Here is a 13,396-nt window from a genome sequence, read left to right on the forward strand (position 1 = left end):
GAAGTTGTCATGACTTATAAAATGTTTTATTTATAATCTGGATAACTTGTAAGTTTTGTATTAAATTGATTTACATTTTATATTTTTAAAATATAAATAAAAGTTTTCTTGCATTACAGAGAATACTTCATGTATCTTTTCAACCTGTGGTATTGACAATAGGAAAACATTCTCTCGTTAATGGGAAGATATTCTATTTCAATCTTTTTTATTGGTCTTTTGTGTGACAATACAAATTAAATATTGAGAGGTAAACAGTAATGCATTATCTATTTTTAATCCCTCCCCCTAACCTCTCATTCATTAACTCAACAAAACAAATACATAAATACCAAATTAAGAAAATTAAATACATAAGAACAAGACATCAGAATAACTGGATACAGATGGGAAAATTAATAACAATTAAAATAATTATAATGAATAATAATAATAATAATAAAAACTTCTGATAAAATGATAAATGTTACAGGTTGCTAGCACCAGGTGTAATAGGCAGGCCTTTGATGTAATCAAGAAAGGAATCCCGAGTCTAATGGGAAGATATTCTATAATACAAGAAACCGAGTGCTAATTATTTAGCTGTTTTATATGTATTATAAGGGTTGAATGAATCTACTTTTTCGATGGTGAGATTATTAAATATAATAGTTCTATATTAATGCTATATTTGAAATATTTAACGTGTTAAAAAAAAAATTAACACAACGTAGTTGCAGTTTTTTTATTTCTTTTTACGGCCGTGGTGTGTTCAACATGCAAAGAAATATGGATAAGACCAAGGAAGCACTTTTTGAAGGCAAGTTTCATACATATAAAACAGTATAAAACAATTAATGTCGCATTACCAGGGTATCCAGCATTTCCTCCAGAGTTTCATGCAATTTCGGGTGTTTCATTTTTAACTTTCAACTTCTGATTTAATGGAATTTGATACCGCATGGCAAACGAAAAGAAAAACCTCCAAATTTCGTGACTCTATGGTCCCTTAAGGTAATCAAAAATCGCTGCTTACATGGTAGAATGGTTTATTAAATCAGAGTATTGGTGTCCATGTAAATTAAGTGAATGTTTTATTAAGTTTGACCTGTTTCCCCCTTAAATGCAACTTTTGTAAAACGGCTGCTTAGCGTTGTTGTGTCAGAATCCCTGTGAAATAGGCTACAGCCATACGTTAGAACGCTTAGTTTAAGCAAATTTGATGAACCGTGTGTTCATGCGTGTTAAATTTGAAGCTAGTCGCTCCAGCTGCCCTGTCCTGTGCGCGGTGTTTGTTTGTTTGTTTGTTTGTGTGTTGGTGTGAGGGTGTGGGTGGGTGGGTGCATTTCTTAGCCACAAACCTGCCTAAACGTCATTATCCGTAGCCACTAAATCAAAAAGTTATGAATTGCCGTAAGATTGCGTTGCCCACTCAGCTCACATCATTCAAAAGATAAGGTCCACATTGTCCACCGATAGTGTCAACAGACTGGCTGGTTTTAGCAACTGGCTGAATGTAAAGGAGGACTAAGCAAAATTGTTTCTGCTTTATAAATAATGTTCTCAACTCACAGCAATACAACTTTACAATGAGTACAACTGTTTGCACTCAATACTTTATTGTTATTAAAATTTTCCATTTTCCACATCTGCAATTGCCTGTATTTTGGCATTTTTTTGCAGTCCACTTAGAATCTAACTTGGAAATAAATTTTTTCTTTATTGGCATTGATTGTTTTGAAATTCAAATGGCATTAACATGCCTGTGTTTTAATTTCTGTAATAAATATGGCTGTCAAGCCAGCATCTTGATAGTTTATTGTGGGTATGTTGTTTACATGAAGAAATCTGTGTTACAAGTTAAACAAAAATTCTAATAAACAATTATATTTTCATAAATTGTTTTTGTCTTGCGTTTACCTTAATTTTACATTTAAAATGGCAAAATTACAAGATTCAGTTTTTTTAATTTGATTTATCACCATTAATTTTCAAAAAAAAAGTGTGATTAATTAGTAAAATTTTTAATCGATTGACAGCACTATTCCATATAATTAAATATGTTATATTTAACTAATTACATTCTTTTGCAGTGGTGAGCAAGCCTAATGACTGTGTCTTCCCTTATGACTTTAAGGATGCAGTTAGGAAAAAGGTTATTTTTTTTAATCGCCTACATTTCTATTATTTTTGATTTCTGCATGAGGTTATGGAGCATTAAATAAACCTCTGCGGTCTTTTTTTGTTTGTTTACCTCAGAACGGCATTGTCGAGATTGCTGGTACAGAACGTGCGCTTTTAGGCTTCTTCTTGGCCAAGATGCACAAGATCGATCCAGATGTCTTAGTGGTGAGATTAAATGCTTGACTGGAATATTACTGATGAATTTTATTAATTTTTAATTCAATCACCTTTTTTTTGCTGTAGGGCCATGACATCTTTGGTTTTGACCTTGAAGTGCTTTTGCAGAGGATCAATGTGTGTAAAGTACCTCACTGGTCAAAGATCGGCCGTCTAAGAAGAGCCAACATGCCCAAACTGGGGGTGAGAGAACTATTTGGAAGCACTGAACTCTTAGCACATTTTGAATTCAGTGTTTTTAATCTATCTGTGCATTACAGGGTCGCAGTGGCTTTGCTGAGAAGAGCGCAACTTGTGGGCGCCTGGTCTGTGATATTGAAATTTCAGCCAAAGAGCTGATCCGGTGCAAGAGTTATAATCTGACTGAGCTGGTGTCCCAGATCTTGAAGGCGGAGAGGCCGGTGGTGCCACCAGAGAACATCAGGAATTTCTACAGGTGTGGTTGCACACAGTCCTGCTTCCGTTGTGTAGCACTGTTAACCCTTTCACGAGTACAATCACACCGTTCAGAGCACACATCATCAGCTGCTAAAGGCACTGAGGCATAAAACGAGGGTCTGGTGCTTGTCAGAAATAATTGTTTGTTTCTGTTTAACAAATATTTTATTTTGTGTTTCAGACCTTCAAATACACATAAAAGCAAGCAAACAGAATTTAAGATTTGACAATGGAGATGGCAATAATAATTATTTTTAAATATAACTGGACTATGTGCTTTATTCATGTAGTATACACTGTTTATGTTTCTTGAACGTTTATTCTAATAATCTGAAGAAAATTATAAGTAAATCCAGCAGCTCTGACCTCTCCTGCAGCGTAGACTAAACCTGGCAGTGCCCATTGTATATCAAATAATATGATATATTATTTCGGGTGCTCCTGTTTACCCCTCAAGTCCAAAAACATTTGGTATAAAAAGAAAACGAATGAGGGTTAAATTATTCCTATTTGTTTCTTTCTTTCTTTTGCAATAGTGATTCCACACATTTACTCTACCTTTTGGAGCTCACCTGGATGGATGCTAAGCTCATTCTACAAATCATGTGCGAATTAAATGTACTCCCGCTAGCACTGCAGATCACTAACATCGCTGGTAATGTCATGGTAAGATACATTTATAAATGGTTATAACTACACCAATGCTAATCACATTTTAGCTTGGTTACTTTTGTATTTAGAATGAAGCATACGTTTTCTGTTATTATAGAACGAGTCCCCCTGTTTGAGTAAAGGTTTGGGGGTGTTTACAATGTAATCTTAAGTTGCATTTTACCTTTACTCAAAAGTTACAATAATAAACAATTGTTCACAAAAAAAGATTGAAGCATGAATGTATATGTACGTTTGTGCAACAGTAGACCATTTTATTTGAATAGTCTGTGGAGCCATTTAAGGTTGCATGTTTTCTGATGTTTCAAACGCACACCTGAATCTGTTCATTTCTGTTCCTGTCAATATGATTTAGTAGCTACAACAGCTGCAACAATCCCTTAAAAAGAACAAAGTTACATTTTGAATTACTTTGGATTGTTACTTGATAAGACAGAAAAAAAAGAAAAGAAGAAGAACCCAAAATAGCAACATGAAACATTGAAACAATTTCTGACCACTTCATCTTTTTGTAACCAATTTCGTTTGGTATAATTTGTATATTTATTTTAATGTAATTTTTGTTGGTCAGTTATATTAAACAAAAAAAAAATTAATACATTTTAGGTGAAATGACGAACAAATGACGACGTTTTTTTCCAAAAATAAGGTAATTATGTATTAAATTCAAGTAGACCTATTATAACATCTAAAATGTAGTAATTCTGACAAGTTTCTTTATAATTCCTTGATAATTCGAGTAGTATCACAGTACTGATTGGTATTGTGATACTTCACCTGGTATAGTATCGTAAGATGAACTAATGGACTAGCATGCATACGTAGTGCATCAGGAAAGTATTCATAGAGCTTTACTTTTTCCACATTTTTTTATGTTATAGCCTTATAACAAAATGGATTCAATTAATATATTTTCTCAAAATTCTACACATAATACCCCATAATGTCAATGAGAAAAAAGATTTTTTTGAAATTGTTGCAAATTTATTAAAAATAAAATAAAAACTGAATAATCACTTGTTCATAATTATTTGGGAATCTTTGCCCATTACTCTTTGCTGTACCTTTCAAACTCTATCAGGTTGGATAGAAAGCGATGGTTTACAGCCATTTTCAGATCTCTCCAGAGATGTTTAATAGGATTTAGGTCTGGGCTCTGGCTGGCCCACTCAAGCACATTCACTGAGTTGTTGTAAAGCCACTCCATTCATATTTTGGTGATGTGCTTTGGGTTATTGTCCTGCTGGAAGATGAACCATTGCCCCAGTCTAAGGTCAAGGGCGCTCTGAAGCAGGTTTTCATTCAGGATATCTCTGTACATTGTCCTGACTAGTCTTCCAGTTTCTAGTCCACTATGAATACTTTCCGGATGCACTGTACACACCCATGCACACATGCTTGTAAAGTGTTTTTCCATCGATTCTCTTGTGGTGTATATACAGTTTATTTTTACTTTAATTTTATTTTTAAATAAATTATAATTATTAGTATAATAAATATAAATTATTCTTTTTACAAGTTTAAATACTTGTGACACTTTGTAATGCATTTTATGTTTTTGCAAAAGAAATTTCAGTCAGGCCTTACAGATTTCAATAAGGCTCTGATACCGACCATGTTCATTCTACATTCAGTATCCCTCTAATCCCAATATAAAATTCAAAATTTGGCTGCTGATTCATCAGTGCTTCTCTAATTTTGTATTTTTGAGATGCATGACTCCTAGTGATGCGTGTAATTCTTTTTTTCTGTAATGCTGTTCTCTTGCAGTCTCGTACTTTGATGGGTGGACGCTCTGAGAGGAATGAATATCTTCTGCTCCATGCTTTCCATGAGAGGGACTTCATTGTTCCAGACAAGCAGTTCTTCAAGAAGGCACAACAAGATCTGGTATGAGATCTTTTCTCCTCCATTACTCCAGATGTCAGACCATTTTAATGGTTAATAATTTCCTCCCTGAGCCTTTTCATCTTTTAATCCCGATCTCAGGGTGAGGATGAAGAGGGTGACTCTGGAAAGGGCAAGTCAAACAAAACTAGGAAGAAGGCAGCATATGCTGGAGGTCTGGTGCTCGACCCAAAAGTCGGTAAGTCACTGTTTCTTTGTTTCTCATGCTGCATGTTTGAGCTTCCCAAATCATCTCATCTTTGTTCTGTCCCAAGGTTTCTATGACAAGTTCATTCTGCTGTTGGACTTCAATAGTTTGTACCCCTCCATCATTCAAGAGTTCAACATCTGCTTTACAACCGTTGAGAGAGGAGCTACCAACACACGCAAGAAAACTGAGGTGGGTGTCTAAGGGCGTACTCGCACTATGTACAGTTGCATTGAACTGGGCCAAAGCACGCTTGTCCCCCTTCCGTCTCCCCCGACGGCCCTCACTCATATTACATTCGGGCCTGGGCACGCTTACGTCATCGATGATGTTCAGTAAGCGCTCTCGCTCAGCACACTGGAGATTTCTTCAGTTATATCGTTTAAGTCGTTTGATATGCAGTAGTGATGCGCGGATGGCGGTTATATCCGCGGGCGCTGCGGATAATCTGTGGGTCTGGATTAAAAATACATTATGATTAATTGCGAGTCGGTTGCGGGTGGACATAGCGAGACATAGCAGTAGACCAGCGAAAAAGCAGAGAGTGGGCTTTGCAGAATGGGAAGATGAGACGCTCAAAATAATGGATGAAGTGCAAGAGTTGCCTACTGTTCAAAGTTTCTTTTTGTTATCTTGTTCTTGTATCTGTAAAAGCTAAAATGTCTTATTTTTACTTTCTGTATCTTTTTGAAAATGAAGAAAATGATGTCTAAAGACAAACCTTTGTTATAAATAAATGTTCATTTAAAAACGTTCACGATTAACGTATTATTTTATTTTCAGAGATGTGCAGATTTTAGCTGATTGAATCTGCTGTTAATATTTAAGGTGGCCTATCATCATGCCTAAAACAAAGAATTACATTTTTAAAGTGACCATCGGGTGCGGATACATATATCAGATTAAAAATATGTGTGAGTGGGTGGATGATTGGTATGAAGCCGCGGATTCGCGTGTCATTTCAGCTGATCCACGCGTCTCTAATATGCGGTGACACACAGTCAAATATTTCGCCGAACAGATCAGCCACTTTTGTCGCTCATAAACAATCGTAAAATCCTCGTGCTGCAGGAATTAGGAGATTTGCTGAAGGTGCAGCTGTTGTGCAGTGAGGGGTTTGTGTCTTTATTAAACTACGACAGTTTGCGTTCATTGAACAGTAAGAATGATTAATAAATCCATATCAAACAAGCCCTTAAAAGTAACTTCTCACTTTCAGTTTTGGACTTAAGCACGTTTAGCACTCACCCACAAGCGTACGCCCCAAAGTCCAAGTGAACTTCACTCTTCCAACTGGGCCAGGGCCAGCCAAGTGAACCGTGCCTGAGCCCGATTCAGAGCACTCACACTTCTCAAATGATCTGGGAAACCGTTCGGATAGCATAGTGTGAGTAGGCCCTAAGAGTGTCTGCGTAGGTATGTTCATGTATTTTAAATATTAAGATCTCTTCCATTTATTATAGGAGGATGAAGATGAGATTCCTGAGCTTCCGGATCAGAGTCTGGAAATGGGCATTCTTCCCAAGGAAATCCGCAAACTGGTGGAGCGCAGACGACAAGTCAAACAGCTAATGAAAGAGCCAGACCTCAACCCGGATCTGTACTTGCAGGTAAGTGCAATACCAGGCAGGATGTAAAAGGTGTGTTTGGCAATTCAAGCACTTGCATGTTATAAGACTAAAGGCTGGTTTATACCTGTGATCGCCGTGACCCTTGGTGCATACCTTGTGCGTAGCTGTTGCTCTGCAGTAACACTTCCGAAACGCTAACTGGCAGTAGGTTACGTTCCTTTGTATCGAGTGTTTTTTTTTTTTACAGTTTTTTTTGTTTATCCTGAATGGTACCTTAATATTCAAGTAGCTAAAACTTGCCCATTCTGAGCTGGGAACTGGCAGACATGCAACAACTTTAATCATGAAGTAAACACAAAACTTCTGGAGCTCCTTTACAGCACTCCACACTTGTAAACACTCGCTCCAATGGGCTCACAGCTCTCAGCACTGCCCACACTCATCACCGATACCAACAGAGCAATCACAGTGCTTGTGCTACACGTAGTTGCGACTTGTAGTTACAGTTTTTTGAGAGGTGCGCATTTGCGTCAGCCACCCCAAGGCTGCGCTGGACCATACAAATGCGTTTGATGTAGAAGTATAAATCAGCCTTTACTTCTTCTTGCTCTGTCATTGTTAAACGCTAAGTGTCTTTGTGAATGTGCTCTCATAGTATGACATCAGGCAAAAGGCCCTGAAGCTGACAGCTAACAGCATGTACGGATGCCTTGGCTTTTCCTTCAGTCGCTTTTACGCCAAGCCTTTGGCAGCATTGGTCACGCATAAAGGAAGAGAGGTATGTGACAAAACACTGTTATATAAACTGTATTGTGTATTTAATAGGAATGTACCAGTATGTTTATGTCTGTTGCATGAAATGATTTTTTTATTTGCAGTGTTTAGCAGTGTCATCTTTCATAGCTGTTGCAGTGTTTGGCGCATGAATACAATGGCCTATCAGAGGTGTTTCAGGGTGTCCGTGGGGTCTTAAGTATTAAAAGTTTATTAATCAATTATAAGAAAATTAAAAACCCCTTAAAAGGATTTCAAAAGTCTTAATCCTAATTTTACGAGGTCTTAAATTTTGTTCAAGCTTTATCCAAAGTGTTTGACTCCAAAAAAGCATAAATATTTAAATTTTCCTCCTAATATTAACAGTGGCCAAACTCCTCAGTTAAGGTGATGTGTTGTAATTTGCGACAAACGCCAGAAGGTGATGTCACGCTCTCCACATGTAGCCAAACCATAGAGTGAAACAGACGGCAATATGGGAAAATAAAAATGTGCAAACTCCAGGTTGAAGAAAGACGAGTTTAAACAGTGGCTGAAGCCTGTCGCTGAAAACAACCACGTAATTTATTCTTTCAAGCTTCATTCTTCTTATTGGAGTTCTGTTGCATGATTGTGCTCCATTTATTTAACTACAACTGTTTATTAAGTGAAAGGTTTGATGCGGATTAGAACTTGAAGTGGCGATGAGGTCTTAAAATATTCTGAGAAGGTCTTTGAAGTCTTAAAAAGGACTTGAAATTACCTTTAGGATTCCTGCATATACCCTGTGTTTGTGCAGTGGTTAAAATATCAATTGAAAGAATTATGAACATGGATATACAGTATTTTAATTAAAAATCCATATCCTCATTGGAATAAAGGATAAAACAGGATGTCAGACAGAACTGGAAGGAAAAGTTCATTTACTCATTTGCCCTTTTCTTGTTTCAAATCTCGAGTTTTTTTTCTTCTCTTAAACACACAATATATATTTTGTAAAGCTAGAAACCTGGAACCATAAGAAAAACAAATACTGCTGAAGTCAGAGGTTACAGGTGTTCAGCTTTATTTAAAATATCTTTTGTTTAATAGAGTAAAGAAACTCCCAAAAGTTTGGAACCGCTTGAGGGCGAGTAAATATTGAAAAAAATTCCACCTGGACTACTGCATTGTTTTTCTAGCAGGTGTTTTCAAAACTAACATCAATAAACTAAAATATGGCCAGAACTCTGACAGGGACCAAAATCAGAGAAAACTTTACTCCGGTTTTGGAATCTCTCCATTGTCTACAGATTCAGTATTGATTAAAAATCCTTATGCTCGCATACAAGGCCCTTCGTCATTTGGCTCCACATTAATCTGTCTGAACTTTTAACAATACTCCCCTTTGGTTTGTTTTATGTTTCTAGATATTTGAATGTTTTTTTTTTTTTGAATGTTTTATTTTGAGCGGTTAATTTTTACTGTTATTATAAAGTGTTTTTTATATCTGTATCGCTTTGAGAACTAAGTTTTAAAAGTGCTATATAAAAAGAAATTATTATTGTTGTTATTATTATTATTATTTTCTTAATAATGTTATTAGTACTATTATTTTATTTTTACTATTATTATTAGTAGTAGTAACTTATTCTTACTGTTATTTTATAATTTTTTACTATTATTATTAATGTTATTATTATTAATACCATTTTTCCTATTATTATTATTATTATTATTATAACTATATATATTTTACTACTACTACTATTATTATTATTATTATTATTAGTAGTAGTAGTAGTAGTAGTAGTAACGTATTCTTACTGTTACTTTATTATTTTTTTACTATCATTATTATTATTATTAATACAATTTTTATTATTATTCTTATTAATATTAGTACTATTTTTTACTATTATTATTAGTATTAATATTATTATTTTTTACTATTATTAGTTTTATTACTACTATTATTTTATAAATTTTTTACTTATTATATTTTTACTATGATTATTTTTACTGCTATTATTAATACTTTTATTATTAATATTATTAGTATTATGAATATTTTTTACTTTTAGTATTATTATTAATAATATTGTTAATACTATTTTTGCTATTATTATTATTATTATTATTATTATTTTTACTTTTGTTATTTTATTTGTATTTTTGTAACTTTTATTATTATTATTATTATTATTATTATTATTATTATTATTAGCTTTTAATGTCTAAAAAGTGCAATTTTCTTTTCTTTTTTTGAAATTTAGAATTCCACCCTATGGTTGTCCGTCTCTATTATGTATTTGGTCTCCTGTGTTCCAGTTTTGTTTTAATATGGTTTATAAACTACAATTTATTAATATTGTTGTTTTTATTTGTTTTCAAATTTTTGTAAATTTATGTAAACATGCGAATATTTTTGGTACTTTTTATCTTCTATCTGTGCAACTTTTATAATACATTTCTAGTTTTCGTTTTTCTGAAGTAAATGTTTTTCCCAATAACTGAAATTTCAGCAAACAATTTTATTAATTTTAAATAGTTTTGTTTTAAGTTTTGATATGTTATTACTTGATTTTCAGTGTGACTTCATAAAACCAAACCTAAAATAATTTTCAAATATGCGGTTAAAATGTCTTGAGATGATACCTTTTCCATTCATTAGTCAACAACATCACCATGTTCATTTCCTGCCACTAGAGGGCAGTCTAAAGCCAGCGTTCCCCGTGTCTCCACTTGCGAGCTGCTCCTCAGGCCTCTGGCTCTGATTTCACTCACCTCCTCATGAGCCTCTGTTCTCTTTTGTGCTTTAACCAATTTGACTTGATCTCTTGTTCCTTTTATGCCACCTCCTTGGCATGATTGCCGGCTACCTGCTCTTGACTTTAATGAGACCAGACTTTGAAAGCCCACTGGGGTGCAGCAATACAAACGGCGACACATTCACATTCATACCCCTCTCCCGTCTTCCACACTGCCGCTGGGCGTTGTGGGGCATTGTTTGAAATGTGGGGGGGAACCAGTAATTACAATCTCTTTGCATTAGCCACAGCATTCAACACGCAGGCTTTCACTGCCTCGTTTGTTAGGAGAGCGACCGAAAACCCAGTTAATTCAATGAAAGGACGTTTGCCGCATCGATTTATGCGTTTGGAGATGCAGATTTGCAGTGCTGAAACCACTTCACTGGAGTCCGCCGATATTAATTCTACATCTCAGCTTGACTCAACAACTCTAATTACTTTGATTAGTCTTATTGTGATACATATTCTCCACTGTCAGCCAGCAAGGTGCCAAAGCGTACGCTAAGATGTTTTGATGGCGATCAATGGGAATTGGAAAGAGGGATGGTAGTGGCACATACTTGCGTTACGTTGACCTCAACATTGGTCGAGTGATTTGAATACTCGTTCATTCAGATGCCGTTTATATTTTGATTGAGTAGCTTCTTTCTCTGTTGAGAAGCGTGTTAGCGATAGGCTTTGGTGTTGCGGATGTCATTTTTTCCATGGCGATAAAGATGCTTGATTTGTCCCCCTTCTCGTCTTTCCTGATTGGCCTGTGGTAAGGGGATCTGGACAAGCCCCTGGTGATTCTCAGCTTGTTGAAATATGCGGCTTCTCAAACTGTGATTGAGATGACGGCTGTTTGGCAACAGTGTCCGAGAGATTCAGCGCTCAAACTTTTTTAGAGGGCAAGAAGTCAAAGAGGCAATTTTCCCTTCGACATGTTTCGGCGGTGCCAGACTCGCAGAACGTGGATCGTAACCGTTGTCTAATTTGACAATTGGGCTTTACGATCGTCAAACACTAAATCCTGTCAGTCAGACGGTGCGTCGGTCTGCTCTTCTGATGGATGGTCTGCTGTCTGCACCATCATTGTTTTGGGATGAGAACTACAGGCGCTCTGCTTTTAATAGAGTTAACTAATGCTTTCTGAGAAGCTAGCTTAGCGCTAACCTGCCACAGGGGTGTAAATTCGGCCAGCAGGTGTTGTAAAGTGGGTTGATGTCTGGAGGTGCCATGAGGGAGAAAGTTTTTAGCTTTATTTGTTGCTTGCTTTGAGTGAAGGAATGAGGTCTGCTTCTTAAAGCATGGGTGTCAGCTTTTTCAAATTTGATTTGGGTGCTATATACAGTGCTCGGCATAATTGAGTAAACCTCATTTTGAAAATGAATATTTGTATCCATTTCTCGGTGAATATAGGTAATGTATTTTGGTCCCTTTAAACAAAACAGATTTATTAAACAGATATATTTATTAATTAATATTTTAGTCACAACATATTTAGAAATTGAAAGATAATACAATTAAATTTAAGTAAAATATTGCTAAATAAATTACAAACTACAAAATTTTAAACTTAATATTTCAATTTTTTTGCTTCTTGATTTTTCCTCTTTTTTTTAAATTTGTATTTAATATTTTTTTTATAACATAAATTTGGCTGTACTAGTTTTTGGACCCTTATTGTAAGTTATTTTGTTAAATAAGTTCCAGATTTGGCTTCAGTAACAACTAATCTAATGTATATGCACAAATATAATATTGTATAGCTTCCAATTAAAAATGAATTTAACAGAGAGATTTGTGAGGGCTGTGCTCATATATGCTGAGCACGGTATATATATTTCCATGTGGATAAAGATACATTTATACCATGTCAAAAAATGTTTAGTACAATTTTGAGGGAGTTTTTTTTTTAATATTATAATTAATTAATTAAAGGATTATGGTATATAAATCCAGCTTTTTTTTAGCATTTTGAAATTGATATTTATTTTGAGAAATTTTAAATAAATACTTTTTAAAGCAATTAAAATTTTAATGAAAAAAAATGTATTTAGCTTAAAGTGCAATGTAAAGGCTTAACTTGGCGCAAGTTAATTAGGCAGGTCATTGGACAACAGTGGTTTGTTTTCAGTCTAGAAAAAATTCTTAAGGGGGGTTGATAATATTGACATGAGCTTTTTTTTAAATAGGGGTAAAATCCCCTCACTGAAAGCATTGAGACTTTCTCTGCAAGACAAGTACTGCAGTAAAATTTAAAACGGCAACTGTTCTTGCTGTTTTAAACATCACTCGGGAAATAATACAAATTTCACATTGTACAAATATATGTGCTAGAATGTAATCTCTTAGGGGGCGTCACAGTGGCGCAGTGGGTAGCACGATCCCCTCACAGCAAGAAGGTCGCTGGTTCGAGCCTTGGCTGTGTCATTTCTGTGTGGAGTTTGCATGTTCTCCCCGTGTTCGTGCAGGTTTTCTCCAGGTGCTTCGTTTTCCCCCACAGGTACAGGTGAATTGGGTAAACAAATTTTTCCGGAGTGGTATGTGTGTAAATGGGAGTGTATGAGTGTTTCCCAGTAATGGGTTGCAGCTGGAAGGGCATCTGCTGCGTAAAACATATGCTGGATAAGTTAGCAGTTCATTCCGCTGTGGCGATCCCAGATTAACAAGGGGACTAAGCCAAAAAGAAAATCAGTAAATAATCTCTTGGTTTTTGGACTATTTTATTTACAAATAAAATTTACTAATGA

General features: G+C 35.3%; 1 protein-coding gene across 1 annotated transcript in view; it reads left to right on the plus strand.

The window, feature by feature from the left end:
* Positions 1–13,396, plus strand: part of pola1 (polymerase (DNA directed), alpha 1) — a 91,731-nt gene that overhangs the window by 11,669 nt on the left and 66,666 nt on the right. Inside the window, exons 17-26 of the mRNA NM_001305464.1 lie at positions 2,073–2,134; positions 2,239–2,328; positions 2,407–2,523; positions 2,601–2,776; positions 3,315–3,444; positions 5,221–5,340; positions 5,440–5,536; positions 5,613–5,737; positions 7,009–7,155; positions 7,772–7,894. Of these exons, the coding sequence (NP_001292393.1) occupies positions 2,073–2,134; positions 2,239–2,328; positions 2,407–2,523; positions 2,601–2,776; positions 3,315–3,444; positions 5,221–5,340; positions 5,440–5,536; positions 5,613–5,737; positions 7,009–7,155; positions 7,772–7,894 (1,187 nt within the window). The remainder of the gene's footprint in view (positions 1–2,072; positions 2,135–2,238; positions 2,329–2,406; positions 2,524–2,600; positions 2,777–3,314; positions 3,445–5,220; positions 5,341–5,439; positions 5,537–5,612; positions 5,738–7,008; positions 7,156–7,771; positions 7,895–13,396) is intronic.

Source organism: Danio rerio, chromosome 24 (assembly GCF_049306965.1).
Source record: "Danio rerio strain Tuebingen ecotype United States chromosome 24, GRCz12tu, whole genome shotgun sequence".
NCBI classification, from domain to species: Eukaryota; Metazoa; Chordata; class Actinopteri; order Cypriniformes; family Danionidae; genus Danio; species Danio rerio.